The sequence below is a fragment of the Lissotriton helveticus genome, chromosome 4_1 (genome assembly GCF_964261635.1).
Source record: "Lissotriton helveticus chromosome 4_1, aLisHel1.1, whole genome shotgun sequence".
Taxonomy (NCBI): domain Eukaryota; kingdom Metazoa; phylum Chordata; class Amphibia; order Caudata; family Salamandridae; genus Lissotriton; species Lissotriton helveticus.
In genome coordinates this window covers 1,252,095,519-1,252,122,228 of record NC_136063.1, presented here as the reverse complement: position 1 = coordinate 1,252,122,228, position 26,710 = coordinate 1,252,095,519, and the positions used below count along the sequence as shown (strand labels likewise).

The 26,710-nt window shown below is 45.0% G+C and overlaps 1 protein-coding gene across 1 annotated transcript in view; it reads left to right on the top strand.

Annotated features, from left to right (window-relative positions):
* Window positions 1–26,710, top strand: part of VPS4B (vacuolar protein sorting 4 homolog B) — a 203,550-nt gene that overhangs the window by 101,644 nt on the left and 75,196 nt on the right. The window contains exon 6 of the mRNA XM_078687802.1: window positions 25,309–25,465. Coding sequence (XP_078543928.1) covers window positions 25,309–25,465 — 157 coding nt within the window. The remainder of the gene's footprint in view (window positions 1–25,308; window positions 25,466–26,710) is intronic.

Sequence of the window (26,710 nt, the reverse complement as noted above, 5' to 3'; positions counted from 1 at the left end):
GAGAAATATACCAGGGCCAAGGACGGGTCCATGTACCTTGGGTTCATGGACCTCTCCTCGGCGTTTGATATGGTCAATAGATCCAAGCTCTGGTTAAAGTTACTCGATATGGGTCTGGATAGATCCATAGTTAATTTACTAGCTGACCTACACTCTGGCCTTACTGCTAAAATTAGAGTATCTACGAATGGAAGGTGTACAGATGTTTTTGCGTCTGAAAAGGGAGTAAGACAGGGATGTATTCTGGCACCACTGTTATTTTCACTTTATGTGAACGCGCTGGAGCCAGCCCTTAGGGGCGTAACTAGCGACATTCCACGTGCAGGAGAGCAGGGGATACCAGTTCTCCTTTATGCGGATGACGCTGTTCTTCTTGCGCGCACTGGGGTGGGGCTTCAACGACTCCTGGATGCCTTTGAAGTTTTTATGGGCTCAATTGACCTGAAAATAAATGCAAAACAATCGCAGGTTATGCTCATGGGCAGGGCCTCTAGGAGACCCTTCCATAAAACTTTTCTTTGTGGGCAGGAAAAGCTCGCACGTGTCTCCTCCTTTCCCTACCTTGGGCTCACCTTTGATGACAAAGGTAGCTGGGGTCCTCATGTTACAAGCAGAGCCTCCATGTTGGCCAGGACATCTGCTGCCCTCCATGGGTTTTCTAAAAAACTGGGGGGTAGGCCATTTGCAGCTATCAGTAAAATATACAAGGCTAAATGTATTTCAGTTGCATCATATGGGGGCTCATTGTGGGGATATAGGGGAGTGGAACCCATACAGACAATGGAAAACACATTTTTTAGATCTGTCTTGGGCGTCCCCCAGTCAACACCGGCCTATACAGTTCACATGGAATTGGGGGAAGGCTACATCTCAGACCTGATTAGAATAGCACCTTTAGTTGCTTGGCTGAGGATGTGGCTAAACACAGAAATTCCTCTAAATCACACCATAATGAGGGACTGCTTGAACCTAGATAATGTACATAGGATTAGGTGGTTGATGTACATTAAGGAACATTTCTTGAAGCTGGGGAGGCCTGAACTTTATACTGCTACTGATTCCTTAACGTCAAAAGATATAGTTTACATTAAAGCTGAAATGAAGGAGCTCCTAACCTTGGAGAGGGAAGAAATTGAGTTGAAGAAACCCTGTGTCAGGGCCAGTATACTGCTGGCTATACCCAACGGTCCTGACAGTTATCTTAACATGGTGACCCATCCCTACCACAGGTTCATTTTAACTCGTTTTCGATTTAATTTGATACATTTTAGCTTGGGGTTTTATCCCGTCTGGAGTAGTCCAGAAAAGGCACCTCCCTGTTCTTGCGACCATTTTTCTGAGCAAAGTACTATGCACTTTATAATGTTTTGTAGCCATTATAATGAAGCCCGGAAATTGTTTCTTGTACCTATACTCAAGGAAGCAGGATTTATTTTAGTTAGACCTGCTCTTATTTATCTACAAATGCTACAAACTCCCAGGATTATGTTTTACGTGGCTAGTTTCCTGGTGAGAGCTATTAGAAGCAGGAATATCAGACTTAAAAATGCGTCTACTTGCCTTTGCAGTATAGATTAATATTTTAGCTAGAATGTTGACCTTTTGGGTCAGCATTCTTAGAAGCACCGTAACTGGGTTAGTAGTTGCCAGTCTTAACTGTTTTTCCGGGGACCCCCTTAGCATATTTTTAATATTTCTTAAGTTTTTACCGCACTTTTGCACTTTTGCACTTTAGCACCTTGCACTTTGTACTAGATAGGCTGATGTTAAAATGTAATACTGTGTATGTTGGTCTTTTTAATTTGTTGTTGGTCCTTTTAACCTGCTATTCTTAAACTGTTTTTAACTGTTTTTAACGTATGTGTTGTTTTTGTTTCATATATTTGCCATTGTCTTTGTATGATATTAAGTTATCGCAATAAAGTATTTGACTGACTGAGACTATTCCTCTCAGACTTCCTCTTACCGCTTTTGTTATTCTGTTGCATGATCCTGGGAATACATCTATCATCTCACGACATCAGTGCTGACTTTTGCATACTTCACTTTCTACAGCCAAAATCTGTATCTTTGAATTGTGGTAATCATCTAGCCCTCCCTCTATAGAGGACTGGATGGTTACAATGATTCAAACGGCATCACATGAGCATTTGATATATAAACTTCAGGATCAAGAAGAAATAGTTCAACAAGTAGGAGCTTCTTTTCTCCGAGATTCTTAAATATTTTCCTCTCATCATCCTATCTAATATCCCCCCTTTTATTTCACTCTTCATTTGTTGTCTTCCTTTTTGGTTTTCTCCCTATCCTCCTTTCCTCCAGACCCACACACACAGACCCACACACACAGAACCACACACACACAGAACCACACACACACACACACAGAACCACACACACACAGACCCACACACACAGACCCACACACACAGACCCACACACACACAGACCCACACACACACAGACCCACACACACACAGACCCACACACACACAGACACACACACAGACCCACACACACACAGACCCACACACACACACCCACACACACACACACACACACACCACACACACACACACACACACACACACACACACACACACACACACACACACACACACACACACACACACACACACACCCCCACACACGCACACACACCCCCACACAGACCCACACACAGACCCACACACAGACCCACACAGACCCACACACACAGACCCCCTCACACACAGACCCCCTCACACACAGACCCCCCTCACACACAGACCCCCTCACACACAGACCCCCTCACACACAGACCCCCTCACACACAGACCCACACACACACACAGACCCACACACACACAGACCCACACACACACAGACCCACACACACACACAGACCCACACACACACACAGACCCACACACACACACAGACCCACACACACACACAGACCCACACACACACACAGACCCACACACACACACAGACCCACACACACACACAGACCCACACACACACACAGACCCACACACACACACAGACCCACACACACACACAGACCCACACACACACAGACCCACACACACACAGACCCACACACACACAGACCCACACACACACAGACCCACACACACACATACCCACACACACAGACCCACACACACACAGACCCACACACACACAGACCCACACACACACAGACCCACACACACACAGACCCACACACACACAGACCCACACACACACAGACCCACACACACACAGACCCACACACACACAGACCCACACACACACAGACCCACACACACACAGACCCACACACACACAGACCCACACACACACAGACCCACACACACACAGACCCACACACACACAGACCCACACACACACAGACCCACACACACACACACAGACCCACACACACAGACCCACACGCAGAGCCACACACACACACCCAGAGCCACACACACACACCCAGAGCCACACACACATACACCTAGAGCCACACACACACACACACACACACCTAGAGCCACACACACACACACACCTAGAGCCACACACACACACACCCAGAGCCACACACACACCTAGAGCCACACACACACACACACACACCCAGAGCCACACACACCCACCCAGAGCCACACACACCCACCCAGAGCCACACATACCCACCCAAAGCCACACATACCCACCCAAAGCCACACACACACTCAGGAGAGCAAGCACAGCGAGGGGGCAGGGAAGCAAGCACAGCGAGGGGGCAGGGAAGCAAGCACAGCGAGGGGGCAGGGAAGCAAGCACAGCGAGGGGGCAGGGAAGCAAGCACAGCGAGGGGGCAGGGAAGCAAGCACAGCGAGGGGGCAGGGAAACAAGCACAGCCAGGTGGCAGGGAAGCAAGCACAGCCAGGTGGCAGGGGAGCAAGCACAGCCAGGGGAAGGGGAACCAGGGGGCGGGGGAGCAAGCACAGCCAGGGGGCAGGGAAGCAAGCACGGGCAGTGAAGCAAGCACAGCCAGGGGGCAGGGAAGCGAGCACAGCCAGGGGGCAGGGGAGCAAGCACAGCCAGGGGGCAGGGGAGCAAGCACAGCCAGGGGGCAGGGGAGCAAGCACAGCCAGGGGGCAGGGGAGCAAGCACAGCCAGGGGGCAGGGGAGCAAGCACAGCCATTATTCCAGTGCTTGGCTATTCTGAACAAACCATTGGTATCCGGCCTGCCACTCAAACGAAAACAACTCCCAGAATACCTTCTATGAGCATTGGTACCCAGGAACCTGCACTAGCCTAACTGACTTGATAAAGTAACAGTGACCAAGTGGTTAAATTGACCTTTGCTAAACTTTACATTTTGTCAGTTGCTGTTCTTTGATTTTGTCAGGTTACAGTCCGTCAAGAAGAACTAATGCTGTTCCGGGGCACGAGTTGTTAGTGATGTGTGTTACTCCTGTTGGGGTATTAATTCTCCAGCATCCTGTGCATGTTGAAAGGGGACCAGGGGGGTGATGAGTGGGCTGGGCTATGAATCGATGTCACTTGTTTTTTCAGTAACTGTCTGTGGTGTTTTGATCATAAACCACTCCCAGCAGTAAGGCACAGGACCCGGGGCCCATCTGTGGCCAGCCAACCACCACCCTTTGACAAAAGGACCCACACAACAGGGGTTTGCTGCAGGCCTGGCTTGTGGGTGACAAGACATGTTTACTACTGATGCTACATCATATGGGAATCCTGCCTTCCCCAGCAGGTGAGCAGGGAGCCCAGCTTCTGGGGAGGCGCGAAGGCAAAGAGAAGGATGGGTGGGGGGCAGGAGCCCATAGTTTTCATTTAATATGGGACAGGACGGTGAGGCCATGTTATTTATGGCTCCCCTGTTACCCTGTGTAGTAGGGGCAGGTGATTCTGGGAGCCATACTTAACATAAAATTATTAGATGGGTGAAAAGTGAATTGCGGGAGCGCTTTTCACTGCGGAGATGAGTGACTCGTAGACAAAATGAGCATTGCTCTCATTGTCTATTTGTTGTAACTCAGAAACCTCAGCGAAAAATATACCCTGTAATTCACTGTTACCAATCTATAATTCTGTATATGCATATGTAATATTACATGCTTAAGTGCTTGGAATGTACAACGTTCAGTGGTATAAAAACACATTTCACGAGAAACAATGAAACATCAAAAATATTTTGCATATGCCTGTTAAATATAGATTCCAATTTCCATCAGCATAATGCAGGAACACAAACACTATGTAGCACTTTCTCTGGTGGGGTAATTTCCATCCATTGAAAGAAGCAGCAGCAGTTTTCTTAAATCTCCAAAGTAGGCATATTATGTGGCAAAGTATTTAGGAATGCAGCAAAATTGCTTATTATTATGCTGTAACCGCTGCAGCCACAGAATCGCAAAAACCTGGCGTCCATCACTATTGTCCATTGTTTTATCAACAATTATTTAACGGAAGGCAAACAAAACCTGGATATTCTAATACAAAGCACTGCCCAATGTTAGCTGCACTTTGAAGACGATCACTCGTTTGGTTTAACTACCCAAAAGAAAGCAAAATAAAAAATACTAATAGGGTAAAGAGTAATATTGTCCAGGGCTACCATCTCTAGGCCTGGTGATATTTACAAACTGCTCGCCCTTTGGCCTTGTGGTTTATGATGTCATTATAAGCCCTGGGTGGCAATAGTGGACAAGATCACACGGTTGCCCATTATCTGGTCCCTCCCATACGGCGACTTCCTTAAGGAGAGACCTTGCATGCAGGTGTCAAAGGTCAACGTCTCCTCCACCCCTACGGTGATTGTGCTCTACGCTTCAAACAGGGTGGATTCGTGACTTCCTCTGAGATTTTGCAACGTTGCCTTCACCCCGCCCTCCCGCCCCCTGGCAAAGCTGTTAATTACCCTTTACACATACAAATCTCATCCCCTGGCCAACCAAGCGCCTGTTTGTGCTCAGTAATTGATCGCCCCAGCCCCCTCCTTGGAATTCGCCTCCTTCCCGCGCAGGCACATTTAAATGCTCATTGTCTGAGGAGCTCACACCCATGAATGAACCCCCTTTGAAGTAAAAGTCTCCCTCAGCCTTGAGTGGTCTCCAATCTCGGTGCACCTCCCCCCTGGTGAAGAACTGCAGTCCAAAATCACATCCGAGTACACAAAGTGAGTTTAAACACAGATAATACTGGCCATTGTTGTAGCGCTCACCGGCCTCTTGGTGCTAGAATAATGCGTGTCATTTGTCCGCTGGTGTGTGCCTTCCAGTGATCTCAGAAAGATGAGGGCCGAGTTTGGTTCTGAGGGGGTCGAACCCACAGCACCTCTGCAGCAGGCGCTTTAACCCACCGAGCTATCTCCAAGCTCCACGGGTTGCCAGTATGGCTCCCGTAAGAGCATGGGACCCAGGGCTGCAAGCCACGACTTCGAGGCGCGTTCCCCTGTATGAAACCGACCCACAGCTTTGAGGAGGCGAATAACGAACGTGGACAACTGTTTTCAGCAGCCTCGGCCCCCTCAGTTGCCTTTGGTACACACAGCGTCCGATAACTTTTTCACTTTGTGTAATCACCATGGGTGCTCCAATACCGGAGCACAGCAAATTACCGGGGGAGGGCGCAGCAAGCCTTCATCGGAGCGACTGGGGCAGGCAGGGGCTCTCAAATAGTAAGCCTGTGCCCCCCCCCCCCCCATCTGGTATTACGATTGGGTCCCCCTCCCAGGACCGTACCGCTAGGCCCCCGGCAAGACGTGCTGCTCCGTCTGCATTATGCGGCTGGGGGACCACAACCTTTGCAACAACGGCCCAACAGATTTTAAATCCTGCTCCCAAAAAGCGTACCTAGGGGTGGGGGAAGCAAAACCCAGTGTCACCGGCAAAAAGCATGCCCGCCGGCTGCCAGCCCACACACGCACCTGGGGACTGCTGTGCCGGGCTCTCAGCATGGCAGCTGAGGCCAACCCCCCATATGCGGTTATCACCTAGTGGTCGGACCCACTGTGCTGCCAGCTTGCCCCTTGCTGCAACGCCGCTGGAGCAGCCCCGCAAGGTAAGCCCCCACACTGCTCTAGGAGGTTTAAAAGTGGTGCCGAACCAAACCTGCCGACTCCCCTGCTCCGCACGCAAGTTGGAGTCTGGCAGTGCAACGTCTGGCCCGGGGGTCGAAACTTCCGCCACTGCTATTCGGCATAGCCTGGCTCCCCCACCCGGTAAATCGAAGCCACCAAACTCAACGACTGCCCGGCGGGCGACAAACACCGCTCTGAGGCCGGGTAAAGCACACGACCCAGCCGCGCTGCCTGGGGGGTGGGCCAGCAGAATCGCACTACCGTATTTATAGCAGCGGGAGGGGTATAGGTCGGCACGCGCTTGACTCGCAAGTGGAAGCAGACATGTCGACTTTTTCTTTCCGGAATGAAGAAAAACAAGCATTAAGCACGGGCACACGGACAGCGGGGGGGGGGGGAGACGGGCAAACGGACAGCGGGAGGGGGGCGGGTTAACGGGCACACGGACAGCGGGAGGGGGCGGGAACGGGCACACGGACAGCGGGAGGGGGGGCGGGAACGGGATAAAAAAAATAGTGAAAATGCCGATTACCTGCAAGGAAAGTGAAATCGCGCAGCCCACCCCTGCTCGGAGTAGGGAGCGGGTCGGGTCTGCGTCCTCACAGGGAGAGCGAGCAGGCTGGTGTGACGAAGGATGCCGAGACAAAAAAAAAGCACCGCCCACCGCCGCATGACGTGGGCAAAAAGCGAAAAATTCTCAGGAACGCCCACGAATCTGCTCCGGCAATGACGGACAGATGTCTGTTCCAATGGCTAGCCTCCATTTATGTAGCTAGCCAATGGAACAGAGAGGCGGAACAAAGCCATACAGTGTAAGACATAAGATTTCGCTCTGCGCGAAAGGCTGCTGCGCAGCTTTCGACAGGCGAAACCTAAAAAGGGGTACACTCTGTTTTTTTAATATAAATCTTTTTATTAACAAGTGCTCAATCATTCGTACAATACTGCAATAGCAATTCACCACTATAGATCATTTGGCCAAACAGACCACAATTTAATTTCTGCATCAGTAAATAGATAACCTGGTCTGACATAGCTTGACCAGCAAGAAACACTACCCTTACAATACAGATGACCGATCAATAGTGTACACTTGTATTCATCATCACACCCTTGTTGTTTATAGACCCCTGCCATCCACCCCCGCCTAAACCTTTTCCCATTTGTGTGAGCAACCTCTACTGAGGTACACTGTATGTTCTGCTTTCCAACACCAATCGAGGTCTGCCTCCCAATCCGCTACTCTCTGGGGAGAGACTGCCTCCCACAGCTGCGCAGTGTTGTGCTTTGGCACCGCCAAAGCCAGTGCAAGACATATTTTTGGTATCGTGGCCAGGCCTCTTCGCCCGAAATAAGGAGGTGCCATTTAGCCTCCAAAAGGACCTCCTGTCCTGTTACATGGACCATTATATGAGTAACTACTGCCCAATACCCTTGTATCAATGGACAAACCCACAACAAATGGAAAAAGTCCCCTACTGTCCACATCCCCGCCAAAAGAACTGTCAGTTCGTCCCATTCAATGCAGAGTGGTCTAGAGTAGTATGTCCCGTGCAGGATCTTCAATTGAACTAATCGAAATTGGGATCTTATAGCCACCTCCCAGGGACCCTGTATAGCCTCAACCTCATCATCTAGCTTGCCAAGGTCTCCCTCCCATGTTACCAGAGGAGCTGATGAATTATTCGCAAGCACATTCGTGGCTGGGAAAGTTAATGGCCCTGGTTTAGAAGACACTGGCCTCCCTCTGAGATCAGGCAGGACAAAATGGTGTTAACTGCTGCAAACACAAAGAGATGTTTGACGGAGCGCTCAAACCTTTCAGACACTCACCCCCAGGCACAGATCTGGGTTGAATCCATCATCATTCTTTAGCTCACTAAGCCACCCCAGTTCAGACCAAGCCATATGAAATCAGCCTTGACCCTGTGCCTTATGGGTACCGTCCAGCCCGAACTGCCAAGCCAGGTCTTCCCTGGACCGGAAACCGGCATCCTTGGACCGGTTTCGGGGTAGCACCCCTCATCAGCCAGGTTAGCTTGAATCCAGTGGCAAAGTGAGCAAGGGACCCACGTCTGGGCATACACTGTCAACTTAGGGCGAACCAAGCAAACACAAAGAGATGATGGACGGAGCGCTGAAACTTTTCAGACACTCACCCCAGTCACAGATCTTGGTTTAATCCATCATCATTGTGTAGCTCTCTTCGCCACCCCAGTTCAGACCCAGCCATCTGCAAATCAGTCTTGACCCTGTGCCTCATGGGGACAGTCCAGCCTGAACTGCCAAGCCAGGTCTCCCCTGGACCGGAAACTTGCAGCCTGGTACCGGTTTCGGGGTAACACACCTCATCAGCCAGGCTAGCTTGAATCCAATGGCAAAGTGAGCAAGGGGCCCACGTCTGGGCATATCCTGCCAACTACTGACCACTTAGCCTGGACTTGCTATCTGGGAGTGTGGACAGTAACAACTGGCAGAACAAAGGACTGCTTTAACACTACCGCTCTTGACTTGGAAATGTCGGGGACGTCTTCTATTGATTTCCAGAATCCTTCTAAACAGGCAGACCTGCCTGGTAGCAGAAGTCTTATGCCATCTTGAGTCTGGGACTCAATGGGTAATTTTGCTGTTATGCAAAGAGAAAGTGCTGCAAAAGGAGGTGGAGGGACTGCGAAATAATAGGTTTGGGGCAAGTGTGCTGTTGATACACATGCTTTGCATACTCGTGCCATCTAGTGTTTGGTTTAGTTAAGGGCTGAAGGAATGACCAGGAGGAACTTTTTCAGCTGTTGTCAAAAAGTGCAACAGAGTAATTTTTTCCACCTCAAGAGGACCTGGGCAACGTACTGAGGATTACCCAGGAAGGTTGCCCCCAAGGCAGCTAAGAAAATTAGGTTCATCATGCTCGGAGCTTTTTCATGTGCTGAAAAGGTTTCAGTGGGAACTCATGGTAAAAGTATTTGGCCTCTTAGAGCCATGCCACTGCTAGAATTTCCCCCTCTACCCCGCTGGAGGATTTTGAAAACCCAAAAAGTGACTAAGTCAAAAGGTAAAACATTTCACCGAGTTGAGGATACATACACATCCTACCAGCAATCACCCTCAGCGGCCAAGGACTTCAGCTTTACCTCACTAGAAGCTTTTGGATCCAGAACCAGTGGCTTTATAAGGAGCTCAACAGCAATTTTTTCGACATTACCCCACTGGATAATTTTAACTTCCATTTGTGACTCTAGATGAGAAAGTAAAACCTTTAACTGGTTGGAACACTTGGTTTATGTAATCGCTGCTCATTGCAGTCTGTATGAAATTTCACCTAGGTCCCAGTCAAACTTGAACTAATGTTTTTTGTATAGCTTTGAACTTTAGGTGCTTTTTGCCTTAGAACTTTAAGAATTTCCTCTGAATCTATTTTGTTGATATTGGTGTCTTTTATTTGCTCTTCGTTTTTCACTTTATCAGTATGGAAATTTTACTTGATGTTCTTTATTTCAAAATAATTGGTCCTGCTTGAACCTAACGCACTCTTATCTGGGGATTTTCTGCTGCTTGTGCTGGGTTGGATGTAACAGTCTCTCAGAACGGTTTGACCAAACTACAATGTTGGTTAAATTTGTGGGGGGAATCACTTGCTTCCAAATTAATAACCACATTTCTGACCACTAAACTTTTACAGGGACGACTTACAAAAATGACTACTCTATATCAACATTTTAATCCAATAGCAACTTAATTGTACAATCGGACATAAACCCCAACATATTGATCAGTCTTTAACAAAAACAACCTCTAGTCAAGATACAACTCTGCAACTGCATCTCCCAGACTACAAAGCCATCATCTTGAGTACCAATTTTCTGATTCTCCTTTCATTCCTACTAAAACACCCATACACAAATCTCTGATCTCATCCATTACCCTTACTCACTTACAAAATATCAGTGCTATAGAAGCTTTAGCCTTCAAGCAACTCGTTAAACCACGCACTCCAGTCTCTCAAACACCCACAATCATTACACAGAAGTCCACCCTATGAACAAATGTAGACATACCAAGCCACAATTAGACATGCATCCCAAACACTCCTGCAGTCCTCATCACACATGTTGAAGCTATGGCTTACAAACCTAAGAGGAGAAGGCCTCCTACTAAAATACGTCACATAGCGATAACCCACAAAGAATCCAGGTCACAAAAAGACTTAAAGACACAGCAGTCGGGATTCTTCATTTCAGGTTAGTAATGTGCAATGATTCTCTTAGTACTCTCAGCAGCATTCATGCCATTGATCACAATAAACTTCTTCGGCCTTATCTTTCAGATTAATAATTGGAGGCACATTTGAATGGTTCAGATCATATGTAACCTAGCGATAGCAAATGCTTCAAGTTATTTAATCTGTCAGCCATATTTGCCAACACTCAAATTTTTTGCTGCTTCAATTCTTATCTAGTCTTTTGTGCTTTTTGAGAGTTTTGTACCACTAGTACTCAGGTGATAGTTGTATCTGCATCTAAACAATGCTTCCAGTTTTAAACACTTGCATTCATATAAATAGTAAAAAGACATATTACACCAAAAAAGACATATGCATGTCAGACAGTCATAATTGATGCTTCTCTGTACATATAGGTACATATATGGAAGAGTTTATGCCTTCTACATAAACTGCAAGAAATGTAATGCAAAACTGGCATACTTCACCACAAGGTAACTGTGCACATCAGACCACGTAAAATATTACTGCATCTGTGTGCGTATGGATATTTAAATAAAGCACTTTTCTACAGTCAACACAACCTAACCAAGTGCCATGGGCATACGTGTATTTCTGAGGTAATTTCTGTTATTGTTTTTAAATAAAAATCCTCCGTTCAACCTTTGTTCCTTAACTCCTATCTCTGACTCATTCCTAACCTTTCAATCTACTATGAACCTCAAAACATCATTCTGAAACTTTCCTTTCCTTTTTACCCTTGTCCCCCAACTAACAGGCACATACGACCTCTACTTACAAAAAACAACTTCCTATGCTTTTAACTCCACTCCCATCCATTTATCCCACACTAAACACGCAAATCAAAAGCACAAACCTAATACACCTAACGCTGATAGAAAAATGGGGCAAAAACACTAATCTACTAATTATTACCCTCTTATCTGTGGCTCAGGAGTAGAGTACTACACACTGCAACACACTCTAACTCCTCGTCAGGGGTAGTAAGCACTAAATAAATACAATCTACAATTAAAGAAAACCAAAATGTACCAATAAAACCTTCAAACACTGCCTGATCAAATACAAGATTGGATTTCCTTTTAGGAACTCAAACTACAAAAGCGAAATAAACTGAGTTCCTCATCATTAGCTCTAAACCTGCTGGTAACATTATGTTAGTAGCGAATGATAACTTTAAAAAGTACAGTCTTCACTTACAGATCATATGACTTGCTATACTTGTCCAGGCCTCGAAAAATCATAAAAATGTACTAGATCTGCAGGTCTAATGACTTAAATAATGTACTTGACCTACTTCTAATGCTCTTGACCCATAAACTGGTTTCAGATTGTGATCCTGGGCAAATGTTTTAATTCACTGAGCTGCCATTTTCTTCTTTATTACATATGAGAGCACCTTCAAATTCACGAGCTCAGCATATCTGCTGTCCAAAAACACGTCTGTTTGATTTAATAGACTAAATGTTTGCTCCATATATAATACAAATCTAGCCACATATATTATACAGTTTAAAAAGTATCACTTTTAATACATACCTAAAACCATGAAGTAGTAGCACACTCATTTGCAATCAGCAGATTTTCCATTGAAATGACCACAAAATTTCCCACTGACATGCTACCTACTGTCAAAACTATTTGGTGTGCAAACAATGTTTAAAAATCGTGTTTATGCAAATATTTGTTTGCATCACACTCCTGAAATACAAAAAAACGTGTGCTTTTGTAATTCTTTATTTGTTTTAAAATATTTGTACTATTCATTTACAAGCTGTTTAAATGTTGTGTGTTAGAAACAAACGTGACCTCTTACCGCCCTTTGTTTCACAATGATTGTCAGATAGATCACTTGACAAAAACCTCTAACTTCAATAAGAGAAAGAAAAGTAAAAACTATTTTCCAGGATAAGATAAGCAGCATTTAGTAAAAAGACAAACTGACATTTGACCTCTGTCCTTGAACTGACAGCAAATATGTCGAGGTATAAAACAAGATTTAAAGGCGTCTTTATTGCTCATGAATTTTTCTGAATGAACAGAACACCTGTTCTTTTCTAGTTTAAGTTCATTCGCCAAAACAGATGAGTAGGGCCTATAAATAGCTCAATCTGATTCACCATAGTGAGTTGGCAAGTCGATTTTTCGAGGCTGGTTGTCTAGTTAGCCCTGGACAAAATCCCAATATGGAACTACACATTAAATCAATGGCTAGGGGTAAGAGGAAGACCAGGAACCGACGTATCCCTAAACGAAAACAAAAAAAATGCGGTTCCCTCCAGTAAGTGAGGAAGTAAATAGTACAAATCTTCCTCCAGGTAGAATGGACACAGGGACTTTGGGGAAATCCATATCCATATTGAATACGGGTCAAAAGACTGGGCAAGAAAATAATAATCAGTCGTTCTGTGCGAACCGGGTGTTGATAGCACCACAGTGTCAAGAGGGTCCGGAAGAAAGTGGGATAAACCATGAGAAAAGTAGTGACCCCATATTAGGAAACGTAATGGAAAATTTTTGTGAGCAGGTAACAGACCATTACGTGGCTTTAGGAGGTGACGTACTCCACCGCCATGGGGAGGATACTCTCCAGGCAAGTTTTGATCCTGGCCAGGGGACAGCTGAGGTGAGGGACCGGTTTACAGTTCTTAATAGCAAAGGGGGGGAAGTCAGATAGAGACACAGTCGTAGGGCAGCCTGGTATTAGAACAATAAGGAGTACTGGACCTGGAGTCTGGCAAATGAGCAGGACATTGATTTTTGTCTCCCCGTTTGAAACAGAACCAATGTTACTGAATAGAAGTGCCCTCCTACAGATGTTAACAGAAATAAAGGATATGAGATTAATAACCAGTAAAGATATTGAGACGGTCTAATTAGACTGGAGGAGCACTCCCCCAAGCACTAGAGCTACATTCACATCAGGGATAGTGTCAGCACTGGTTATGGCTAATGCGGACTGCTTTAGGAAAAGCGGTATAGATGAATTCCCTACTGTATCCCCTTGCCGAGTTCCAGTAGAAAGCTTAGGAACGACTCATCAGACGCAAGGGTACGGGTGCTCTAATAATAGGGGTGTAAATATACCCATAAATCTAAAAGATATCGAAATAACAGTAGGGAGAAACTTAAGAGATAGAAAAGTTAACATTTTAGTACCTGAAGCCCGATGGCCCACTAACCCCAACAGGAGAGATGAGGTAGCAAAGTGAAGTTGGGTTGCAGGTACCCTGAACGGGTCCAAAACATCTACAATAAAGCCCATAGTGCGGGGGTAGCCAATTGGGAAATATCCTATCCTGGAATGTGGCGGGGGTAGGAAAAGCGAGTTATAAACTTAAATCATTATTAGAATTAGACCCCAAAATAATTTGCCTCCAGGAAACTTGGATGCAGGAGGAGTTTCAGTTTGAGAATTTGTATGTGTACTGGCGGAGGTTTGGGCTATTCCAGATTCTGTATTGCCGGTCCATTTAAGGTCAGATAAACAAGGCTTGTTACTCTTGCAAAATTTTACAAGCTTAGACCTTGTAACGTTAAACAGTAGATTCCCGGAGGATTCCCCCGCAGCTTATAACTTCCGGGGGCCACATGGTCACTCTTTATTTGATTACATGGCAGTTTCTCTTCAATTATTTAACCGATGTACACAATTTAAGGTATCCGCCACAAATATGAGTGATCATAATATTTTAGCTGTAAAAATGGACATAGGAACTGAGAAGCCTGAACTTTTGAATCCGAGGGAGAAAAGGGTCTCTTATAATCGTAACAATGGGCGCACTTGCTGCTCAAATAACTTGCTTCCATATTTCAAGACGTTTTTTTTAAATATCGCCTTTATTCCCTGCCAAGAAACACGGGTTCAGAGGTTCAAGAGAGTCTTGTTCACAATTAGATCTTTCGGAAAAAAGAAGCAAGTTTTTAGTCCCACTCCATTAGTAATATCATCATGGGAAATTAAAAAATTGAATCGGGAAATTAATGGTTTAATTAGAGACCAATTTAGGGTGCCCACGACACAAAGGCAGAGAGAAATAAGTAGGCTGAAACAGGTACGGATAAGAAAAATACTGCTGACCAAAGGAGGGTTGAAGACGAAAAATGGGTTAGACTCCGAGAGGTGGCTCTTTCTGGAGACTCTAGGAAGTATTGGGCACTGATAGCAAAATGTTGTGATGGGAGAGAGAAGTCAAAACCTATTTTAATCCCAGAAGCAGAATGGTCTATGTATATTTCCCAACTCAATGCTTTAAATCCCTTAGTTGGACAGAACCAAGAGGTTAGTACCACCCTTTTTACGGGGGGCGACTATGGCCACCATCATGCATTGAGATTAAGGGTTACATTAAAGGGGCAAGATATTCCAGCGCAATGGGCCCAGATGATGTACCAGTAGCTATAATAAAACGGGATTGTGAAGAATGGGCAACATTTTTGCATCCGTTGTTTGTCCATTGTTAAACCTGCGGTGATATTCCACAATCCTGGAAGGGAAGCATACTAGTTCATCTATATAAAAAGGGTCCAAAAAACTCCCCAGCTAGTTTTAGACAGATTTCGCTCCGGGATGCAACGGGTAAACTGTTTGCCAAGAGTATTCTCACTCATCTCCAAGAGTGAGTATTTGGAAGTAATTATATCCCTTTGGAACAAACCGGATTCCGTAACAATAGTGGCACACTGAATAATATATCCATTCTGCAAACGTTAACGGAAAAATATAGAGTAAGTCGGGGCATGCTGTTGTGATCAGCTTTTATAGATTTCTCCACAGCATTCGATAGGGTGGATCGGGGGAAGCGGTGGAGGAAATTTGTCACAATGGGGATACCGGGGAATCTTTTAAGATTAATAATGGCTCTCCACTCTGCTACCTGGACTCAAGTATTATTAGGGTGAACACAAGGCCTTTCGAAGAAAAAAGTAACCAACAATGTATTGAAGCAGGGGTGCCTGCTGGCCCCTTTACTTTTTTCCCATCTACATTAATGATTTGCCAAGAAGAGTGGGGCTTAGTAAAGGGGACCCCCCTTAATTAGGTAACTTAGAGTTGAGCTGTCTGCTATATGCAGATAATGCCATAATAATGGATTTAACCTCAATTGGACTGCAAAGACGACTTGGTGAGCTAATTAGGTATACAGAGGACTATTATCTAAAAATAAATATTATGAAAAGCAAAATCATGATTTTAAGTGTAGTAACATTTTATCCATATTTAGGAAAAATATTTACAAATAGGTGCTCAGCGAATAGCCATATGGACCATTGCAAAGGCAAAGCAATTTCATAAGCCTTTGCAATCAATCGTCTGTACACACACTGTGGGAAAAGACATTTCTCACATATTATTTCGGTTTATAAAAAAAAGATTCCACCAACCTTGAGCTATGCCAATGAAACAATAGATGCACAACAGTGGGCCAAATTCGAGAAAGGGGAAGGACAAATCTGGCGCCAAATATGTCATCTGAATCATGCGACACCGATTGCAGCGCTTAGGCTAGAATTTGGTCTTCTCTCTACATAGTACTTTCAATGGCTGCGTGCTTAAGATGGAGTAATGCACGGTTAAATAGCTCTGAAAAATTGCTATGGGTAGCTCTATAGAGAGAAATATTTGTAAATCTGAAAGAAAGAAGTGCTGTTTTTAGGAATAATTTAAAAGCATTATCAATGTTTGGTTTAGATATGGATGGGGTAATGGTTCTCCCTAAGAGGGCCTTGAAAATTATAATTCACCCCTTCAGCGCGGCGCGAATTTTCGCGCTGTGCTTAAGGTTCTATTGAGCGGGCGGGGCCATGACGGAGTGGTTCCGTCATTAGCACTGCTCAACCAGCGCTCATGACGGAACCACTCCGTCATGAGCACCAAAGGGGTTAAGAAAACAATCTACAGGGTCTCTCAGGAAAGAGATATTAAAATGTGTTCAAAGAATAGTAACATGGATTGTATAGTGGGGAGTAGTATTGTCAAAAATCCTCAACCTTATGTTGTATGGAACCTTAAACATGGAGTGCGTAGGGTGATTTTGCTATTACGATTGAATTTACTCCCCCTACGAATTGGAACAGGAATTTGGGAGGGTATCCCTAGACATGAAAGGTATTGTCATTTATGTAACTCTGGTCTACAAGACTTGACCCATGTTTTATTTGTTTGTCCCGCATTACAGTCAATACGTCGAAAGATATTTAAGAAATTGTTTTTCTAAAGTATAATATTGATACTGCAGAAGAGGCCCGAAATTGTCTGTTTTCCCCCCATCCGAACTGATGTGTTTTACATTTTTTTGCTTTTTTAAACAATTTTTAAATATATATAAAGTTCGTAAAGATCTTCTCAATACGTATGTACATTGCACTTGCACTTTTTTATTATGTTTAAAATTAAGCATGTGCTTTTTGCTGCTAGTTACTAATCATTGGCGCTCAAGCACTTTACCAAAATTGTTTTGCTACTATACTATTATGTATTAGATGATTATTGTCTGATTGATTAGGTTTGGAATTAAATATGGGCACTATTATAAACTTCTAGTTTCTTATCCTCTAGGATCCCAAGTACCTCGCTAAAACCCTTTTTGCTGCTAATCCACTGTAGATTTCATACTAAAAGAAGCGAGTTTATGGTATTGAACTACTTTGTAACGTTATTATGCTGCTGGTTATACAGTACAGTTTAGTGAATAGATACATTATTTTCGAGGCATATGAGCTGCAGATTGTACACTATGCATTAGATCGCCACCTGGTGTTGGGCTCGGATTATTGCAGGTTGTTGTCTTCTTGGAAGAAGTCTTTGTAGTCACGAGATAGGGGACTCCTCCCTTGGACAATACTGCGCATGGGCATCGGCTCCATCCTTAGATTGTTTTTTTCCGCCACTGGGTTCGGATGAAAGTTTCTCCGCTTCCGCTAGAAAAACACTTTTCTGCAACTTCGAAGCGCAGAACTTCCACAAACTTCCAAAAACTACCTTCGACATCGACTACAATACTTTTCGACGCCATCAGTTCCATTCCGGACATTGACGAGGGCCGTTGGGCCTACCGACGCCGTGCGGCCTACACCACATGGAAAGAACTCAGTTCAAGAGATGCCCGGTATGTCAAACAAAGTTTCCACATAGCGACCACCACGAGGTCTGCAACCTCTGTCTATCGCCGGAACACGACGAGTCGACCTGCACAGCTTGTGCATCCTTCCGATCGAAGAAAACCATCCGGGATCGGAGAGCACGTCGACACGAAAAGAGGAGATCAGCTCCAGCCCCGGAAGACATCTTTGACGAAGAGGTTCCCCTCGTTCCCGAAGAAGACTCACCTGATCTCCAGATCGTATCAGAGGCAGACGACTCAGATGACTCCATTCCATCGGGTCAGCGCGTTAGTACTACTGCCCCTGCAGCACATATTCTGCATAAACCGAAGGCAAAGGTCAGCACTCCACCCAAAGGGCCCAGTCGAGACCGAATACCTGCTTCGAAAGCCCCGCTTTCCAGCCCGGCTCCGAAGAAACCAACTAAGCCTTCTAGTGCCTCAACACCGAGCAAGCCTCTTCCATGGGCACCAAAAAAGAAAGATGCCTCGGCGCCGAAGCCAAAAGACCCTTCGACACCGAAGCCAAAAGACCCTTCGGCATCGAAGCCAAAAGACCCGTCGGCACCGAAGCATAAAACAGTACCGGCACCAAAACATAAAGACGTACCGAAACCGAAAGAAGCACCGGCTCCGAAGCCGTCTACTTCTACACCTTCGACACCGAAGAACTCAAAGCCTGATTCCGAGGTTTCCAAATCCTCGAACATGCCTACAAAGCCGAAAACAACACCTTTGGCACCAAAAACTATGCCACAGGACGTTATAACACCTCCCAAGACTAAAGATACACGACAACCTCCTCTGGAGCCGAAAGAATCGACGCCCAAGAAGGTTGTAGAGAAGGAAGAACTTTTTAGACCAGATCCTCGACAAACGAAGATCTACATAGACCCAAAAACAGGTCATGTAGGTGCTACACCTCACAAGAAGAGACCAGCAGATGCACCACCCACACCTGTGGTTCCTGCCAAAAAAAAAAGGACTGTGCAACATCTCCTATGCACCCTTCCTCTCCTATACCTTCCTTTCCTTCTTCTCCTGTTCCTCCTCACATATCACCTCAAATCTCTCCTGTATATCCTCCATTATCATCACATTCCCCACAGCAGAATGATGATGAATACAATTGGGTGGAGGGGAGGACATGCAAGAACCTGATTCATACCATGTAGATGAGGGTGTATGGGATTTTTCAAACCCAAAAAATGTGCCTATATGGGACTTTACAAACCCACAAAATGTGCCTGACATTCCTGAACCGCAGTCATACCCATCAAAGCCTCCCCCCCCCCCCCCCCCCCCCCAGAAGATACCATTGGTTTTGGTCAGCTGTTAAACAGAGCTGCTGTTTACCATGGAGTCTCTATGCATTCCGATGACATAGAAGAGGATTTTCTCCTAGATACCTTTGAGCAGTCTCCGCAGTCTGCTCAATTCTTCCCATGATCAAGGGGGTTATAAAACACGCTCCAGAGGTATTTAAAGACCATGTACGCTCTAGAATATTAAACCCTCGAATCGAGAAAAAATATAAAGCAGCACCCACAGATCCAGTCTACATTAAAGGACATCTGCCACTAGACTCATTAGTTGTGGCCAATGCTAGGAAGAGGGCAAACTCTGAAACGTCTGGCAAAGCACCCCCACCTGACAAAGAATCAAAAGTAATTGACGCGTCAGATAAGAGAATAGCTGCACAAGCTACAAACATTTGGCGTATAGCAAATACACAAGCCCTCCTCTCTCGTTACGATAGGGCTCATTATGACCAATTAGAAAAACTATTTGAGCACCTACCAGATCAGTACAAAAATCAAGCAAATGACCTTATACAGGAAGGGCAAGTTAATATCCAATGCCTCAATAAAATTCGCCCTAGATGTCGCAGACACAGCATCTAGAGCTGTAAATACCAGTGTCATACTCAGGAGACATGCGTGGTTACGCATTTCAGGGTTTAAACAAGAAGTGCAAACCACCATTTTAAACCAACCATTTAATCAGAACCAGTTATTTGGCCCAGAAGTAGACACTACACTGGAAAAAATTAAGAAAGATACCGAGACCGCAAAGTCTATGGGGGCTTTACAGTCCACACCAGCTAAAAGCTCCTTTCGTCGCTCCTTTTACAGAGGAGGCTCCAAACAAACTGGAGCAGACACTACAACATCTTTCAAATCCCACATCCTCTAACAAGGGATACTTTAGAGGAGGATACAGAGGCAATAATAACAAAGGAAGAGGTCGCGGTAACAATAACAACCGATCCTCTTCCGCCACAAAACAGTGACTTCCCTCTGCTCCCCTCACAGCATTCCACTCCTGTAGGGGGCAGATTAACACAGTTCCTACCTGTCTGGAACTCCATTACAACAGACAAGTGGGTAAGACAGACTATCCAACATGGCTACTGCCTAGAACTTACAGCAACCCCTCCAACTAAACCTCCCAGGGAGCGTCCAATGTCTACAGACCATCTGACTCTGCTTCAACAGGAGGTTCTATCACTTCTACAAAAATATGCTATTCAGATAGTTCCTTTAGAAGAACAAGGAACAGGGGTTTACTCGCTGTACTTTCTAATTCCCCAAATGGACGGATCACTAAGGCCAATTCTCGACCTCAGGCCCCTCAACCATTACATACAATCAGATCATTTTCATATGATCACTCTACAACAAGTGCTTCCACTGCTGCAACAAGGCGACTTCCTTACAACACTAGATCTAAAGGATGCCTACTTCCATATCCCCATACATCCTGCCCACAGAAAGTATCTAAGGTTTGTACTGGAAGGTCAACACTACCAGTTCAAAGTCCTCCCATTCTGAGTGACAACGGCACCAAGAGTATTCACAAAATGCCTAGCAGTGGTAGCAGCACATCTCAGAAGATAACAAATACATGTCTTCCCTTATCTAGACCACTGGCTCATAAAAGCCAAGTCATTCAATCAGTGTGTCCAACACACACATCAGACAATTCAAACATTGCACGACTTAGGGTTTACAATAAACTACACCAAGTCAAACCTGCAGCCTTCGCATGTACATCAGTATCTAGGAGCTACACTAAACACGTCTACAGCCCTAGCGTATTCCAGTCCAGCCAGGATACAAAGCGTTCAAGCCTTAGTCACCACTTTTCAACTCCAACAGTCTCTGCAAGCCAGGGTGTTCATGAGACTAATAGGCATGATGGCATCTTGCATCTTCATAGTACCACAATCAAGATTGCAAATGCGCCCATTACAAGAATGCCTAGCACAACAGTGGAACCAAGCTCAAGGTCAATTAACAGACCTGGTGTTGGTAGACAGCCGCACGCATCGCTCTCTGCAGTGGTGGAACACCAAAAACTTGACAAAGGGGCTGCCGTTCCACGAGCCTCTTCCACAAGTAGTGCTCACAACAGACACGTCCCTCACAGGATGGGGGAGCCCATCTCTTACATCACACAACTCGGGGCCAATGGACCAATCAACAAAAACTGCTCCATATCAACCATCTAGAGCTGCTAGCAATATTCTTAGTACTCTAGACTTTTCAACTTCAAGTACAAAACAAATCTGTCCTAATCCGGACGGACAATATGACAGCCATGTACTATATACAAAAACAGGGGGGGACACACTCTCTGCAACTGTCCCATCTTGCACAGAACATTTGGAGATGGGCCATTCCTCAAAACATTTATCTGTTAGCGGAACACCTTCCAGGAGTTCACAATCAGATAGCAGATCTGTTAAGTCGGCAGTTACAGCAGATTCACGAATGGGAACTACATCCACAAGTTCTTCAGCCATTCTTCCAAAGGTGGGGGCACCCACACATAGATCTGTTTGCCACACATGAAAATGCAAAATACCCAGCCTTCGCCGCCAGGTTTTCACACCCACTGTCCGAAGGCAATGCGATATGGATGAACTGGTCAGGCAGATTTGCGTACGCTTTTCCGAATCTCCCACTCATTCCATTAGTAGTGCGCAAGCTCAGACAACAGTCTCTCACACTGATCCTAGTAGCTCCCACATGGGCACGTCAACAACTATGGTTCACCACACTACTAGATCTCTCTCTAGTTCCACTTCAAAAGCTACAGTTCACACCTTCCCTGTTGACACAGAACCATGGAGAAATCAGACACCCAGACCCAAACCAACTGAATTTGGTGATCTGGCTCCTGAAGTCTTAGAGTTTGGTTATCTAAACCTACCACCAGACTGAATGAACATCATTAAAGAGGCTAGGAGACCCACTACCAGAGCGTGTTATGCCGCTAAATGGAAAAGATTTGCCATTTATTGCAACAATACCCAAATTGATCCCCTGGATGCTTCCATTCAGAATATCATTTGCTACCTTTTACATTTACAATGGTCTAATTTGGCATGTTCTTCCATACGCCTGCACTTTGCAGCAATTGCAGCCTATTTACAAAACAGGCAACATCTGTCTCTCTTCAGAGTACCTGCAATCAAAGCATTCATGGAAGGATTAAAAAGAATAATCCCACCCAGATTGCCACCTTCTCCTGTGTGGAACCTGAATCTTGTCCTTACAAGACTCATGGGGCCCCCTTTCGAGCCGCTACATAAATGTGAACTGCAATTGCTAACATGGAAAACAGCTTTTCTTGTTGCCATTACTTCTCTCAGAAGATTAAGTGAGATACAAGCTTTCACTATACAAGAACCATTTTTTCAAATACATCCTAACAAAGTGGTTCTTAGATCTAATCCAAAATTTCTTCCAAAGGTCATCACTCCTTTTCACCTAAATCAATCCGTAGAGTTACCTGTGTTTTTCCAAAACCCAGACTCTGTAGCAGAAAGAGCTTTACACACATTAGATGTTAAAAGGGCTCTCTTATACTATATAGATAGAACTAAATCCTTTCGAAAGACAAAACAACTGTTTGTATCTTTCTCCTCCCCACAAAGGCAACCCCATCTCAAAGGGTGGGATTGCAAGTGGAGTGTAAAGTGTATACAAATGTGCTATATTAAAGCTAAACGTACATTAACAGTTCCTCCTAGAGCGCACTCCACTCGCAAACTGGGAGCCTCTATGGCTTTCTTAGGAAACATACCCCTAGAGGACATATGCAAGGCAGCAACATGGTCTACACCACACACATTCACCAAACACTATTGTGTTGATGTGCAAGCCAAACTGCAAGCTGCAGTAGGCCAGGCTGTCCTTAGAACTCTCTTTCAAACTACTGCAACGGATACAGGTGACCACTGCTAAGGGAGACACTGCTGCACAATCAATGCATAGTGTACAATCTGCAGCTCATATGCCTCAAACGGAAAATGCTACTTACCAGTATGCATCTGTTGTTGGCATGTAGAGCTGCAGAGTTGTACACGCCCTCCCGCCTACCCGGGACTTGTATCCGTTCCAGTTTTTCATCTTACTTAGATGCACACGCATGGACATCCTTCTTTCTTTACTTCTACTAGTTCCATCATTTCCCATCAAGGCGAAAAACAATCTAAGGATGGAGCCGATGCCCATGCGCAGTATTGTCCAAGGGAGGAGTCACCTATCTCGTGACTACAAAGACTTCTTCCAAGAAGACAACAACCTGCAATCATCCGAGCCCAACACCAGGTGGCGATCTAATGCATAGTGTACAACTCTGCAGCTCTACATGCCATGAACAGATACGTACTGGTAAGTAGCATTTTCCCTTTTTACATGGTTCTTGTGTTCACGATCTAGTACTGTATAGCGAATTTTAAATTTGCTTTTTAAGTTTTAATTCCGAATGTCTCAGGATAGCGTTTGATTATAAATCCGTATGAATTTATTTATGTCAATATGAATACTCAAGGTTCATGGCCTCTTGCACTTGTACACCACTTGTCCGACTGCTACGGTTCTTAGATGTCATGACAGTAAGAATTTATGTTGGTAAATTTTGTGGAATGAAAAGTGTTTTTAAGATGTATTTTTATGTGGAATTCTGCGGAATTCCAAATCATAATAAATAAAATTGAAAAATTGCTATGGCTAGAGGTCCTCTTCCAATAGAGACTATTTGCCACCATAAAGCCATCTTTTCTAAAGATGATCTACAGCAGTTAGAACAAGCCGTGGTCATATCATATTATACTGCATCAGTTTCTTTCCACTTGCCTACAATCCATCTGGCACACACGAAAACACTATTACTTGCCGTAGCCAGATTGATCTCTAAACACAGCTAAATTTGATCATCTGGCATGGGGGCAAAAATTACTTACATGGTTGCTAAAATTACTTGCATGTTTACCTCTCAAAGCCAGCAGCTTCCTCCGATCTACTTGCAAACTCGTGGGTTAAATTACCTTAAGAAACAACTAAGAAAACCTGTTGTATTTAGAGTGGTATGTAGCAAAAAACGCACTTCACCTGGAATCCGCCCACCTCGTTGATGCAATAAAAAATAACAAAAATCCTTATGCTTTCCTTTTCAGGATTCAATGTATCTAGAGAGATCAGACTGGCTCTCCTTTTCTAAATCTGTGTTTCTTCGTTTAATACCAGAATAAAAGAACAGCTTCTGAACAAACTCTTCATTACATAATCTATTTGATTGCAGGTGTGGATATCCTAACCTACCTTACGTTACATAACTCCTTAACAGTCTTCATAATCAATTGCCTTTCTCTAATGTATCTGCACTTCCAAGAAATGTAACCCCTGATATTGATGTTTTATCATATATTTGTCTTTTTGATCAGTCACTGTATGATATTGTGCTCGTATACAGGTTCCCTCTCTATGAAACTATGTAACGTCTGTAAAGAACTCTGTCGCATTTAGACTATTTTCTCACTAAGAATACATTCGCTGTAGCTCAAATGTAATAGTTTCTTAACTTAATCCTGCTCATTTTATTTTCTCACACCCAGGCAAAAGAACTCCCTGGAGAGGAATTCTTCTGTTTGGCCCACCGGGAACTGGAAAATCATATTTGGCCAAAGCTGTTGCAACAGAGGCCAACAACTCTACATTTTTTTCAATATCCTCTTCAGATCTTGTCTCAAAATGGCTTGGAGAAAGTGAAAAGTAAGGGTCTCGTTCTGTGTATGCATTAGTCATTAACTAAGTAATTTGATCTTAGTTTGCTAGGTGCAATTGTCTATCGAGTGCTCTGAGTGCTAGCCTACACAATCTGTGTGTCATTTTGGTTAATGGCCCAGGTACATTTTAATTATAGAATGTCAGAGAACCATAGGTTTTATAGTAAATCCGTATTAAAATGTAATTTGTGACAATCAAAAGATGAGCTTGCTGGTGTATTTTTTGCACGCTGGTGATATGCATCTGTGCCTTGCATATTTGTGAATCCAGTGTTGACCAGCAAGCATTTTATACAAGCATGCATCTATTCAGAAGTGTCCAATATAAATTATATTAAAAAACAATTGAATATCCAGATGTGTTCAAATCAACAAAATGCATATATATACACACCAAAAACCCCCAATGCTAGAAGTAGTGGGGGTGTGGGGAGTGTGGCCTGGGACGAAGGCCAGCAGGATGTAGCTAGTTGAGCTCCCGTCCTGGCCCAGGATTATACTTGAATATCCGTGCCAGTGGCCGCCTGTTGAGTCCTTCCGAAGAACGCCATAACTGCAGCACTGTCGTCTGCCCCATTTAAGGTCCTATAGTGCATTTTGTCCGGGGCTTACGCACCTCTGAGAACAGGCTGTGGCCGGACAGCAGCCTGGAGGTAATCTAGGGCTACACAGCGGCCTGTTTAATGGGGGATGAGTGAAGACCCCCGTAGTGTAGTGTGGCGAGCCGCTGAACTGATGGGCTGGTGGAGAGCTGGGGGCGAGTGAAACCGGAGCAGTGCAGCAACAACAATGGGCGACACTGTTGGAGATGGCCAATGCTTTCAGCACCTGAAGGCGCAGCTGGGCCAGACGCAAGGAGGTCAGCAATGGGTAGAAGATGCCTCATGGGGTATGAGTGAAGCGTGAGCTCTGCAAACAGAGAAGCAGAGAAGATGCATACAGATTGAGGATCCCGCTGGGGGCTGTTGATGGCCCCGGGTGTGGCACTTTGGTGGCTCCAGCTGCGGGTGGACGTGCCCTCTGTTACGTTAAGCCCTTGGGGGGAGGGTGTACAACTTTTCCTCCCCTCCTTAGCAAGGATGGACAAAGCTTTGTTCTCCAGCTGGAATGCCTGGTGAGCTACGGCACTGACTGGTACCGGGAAGAGACTATGAGTAAAGACACCAACTGGTGGTGAGGCAGTGCACTCTTCATATGGAGGGACACAGCTGGCCTATACTCTGGGTGAAGG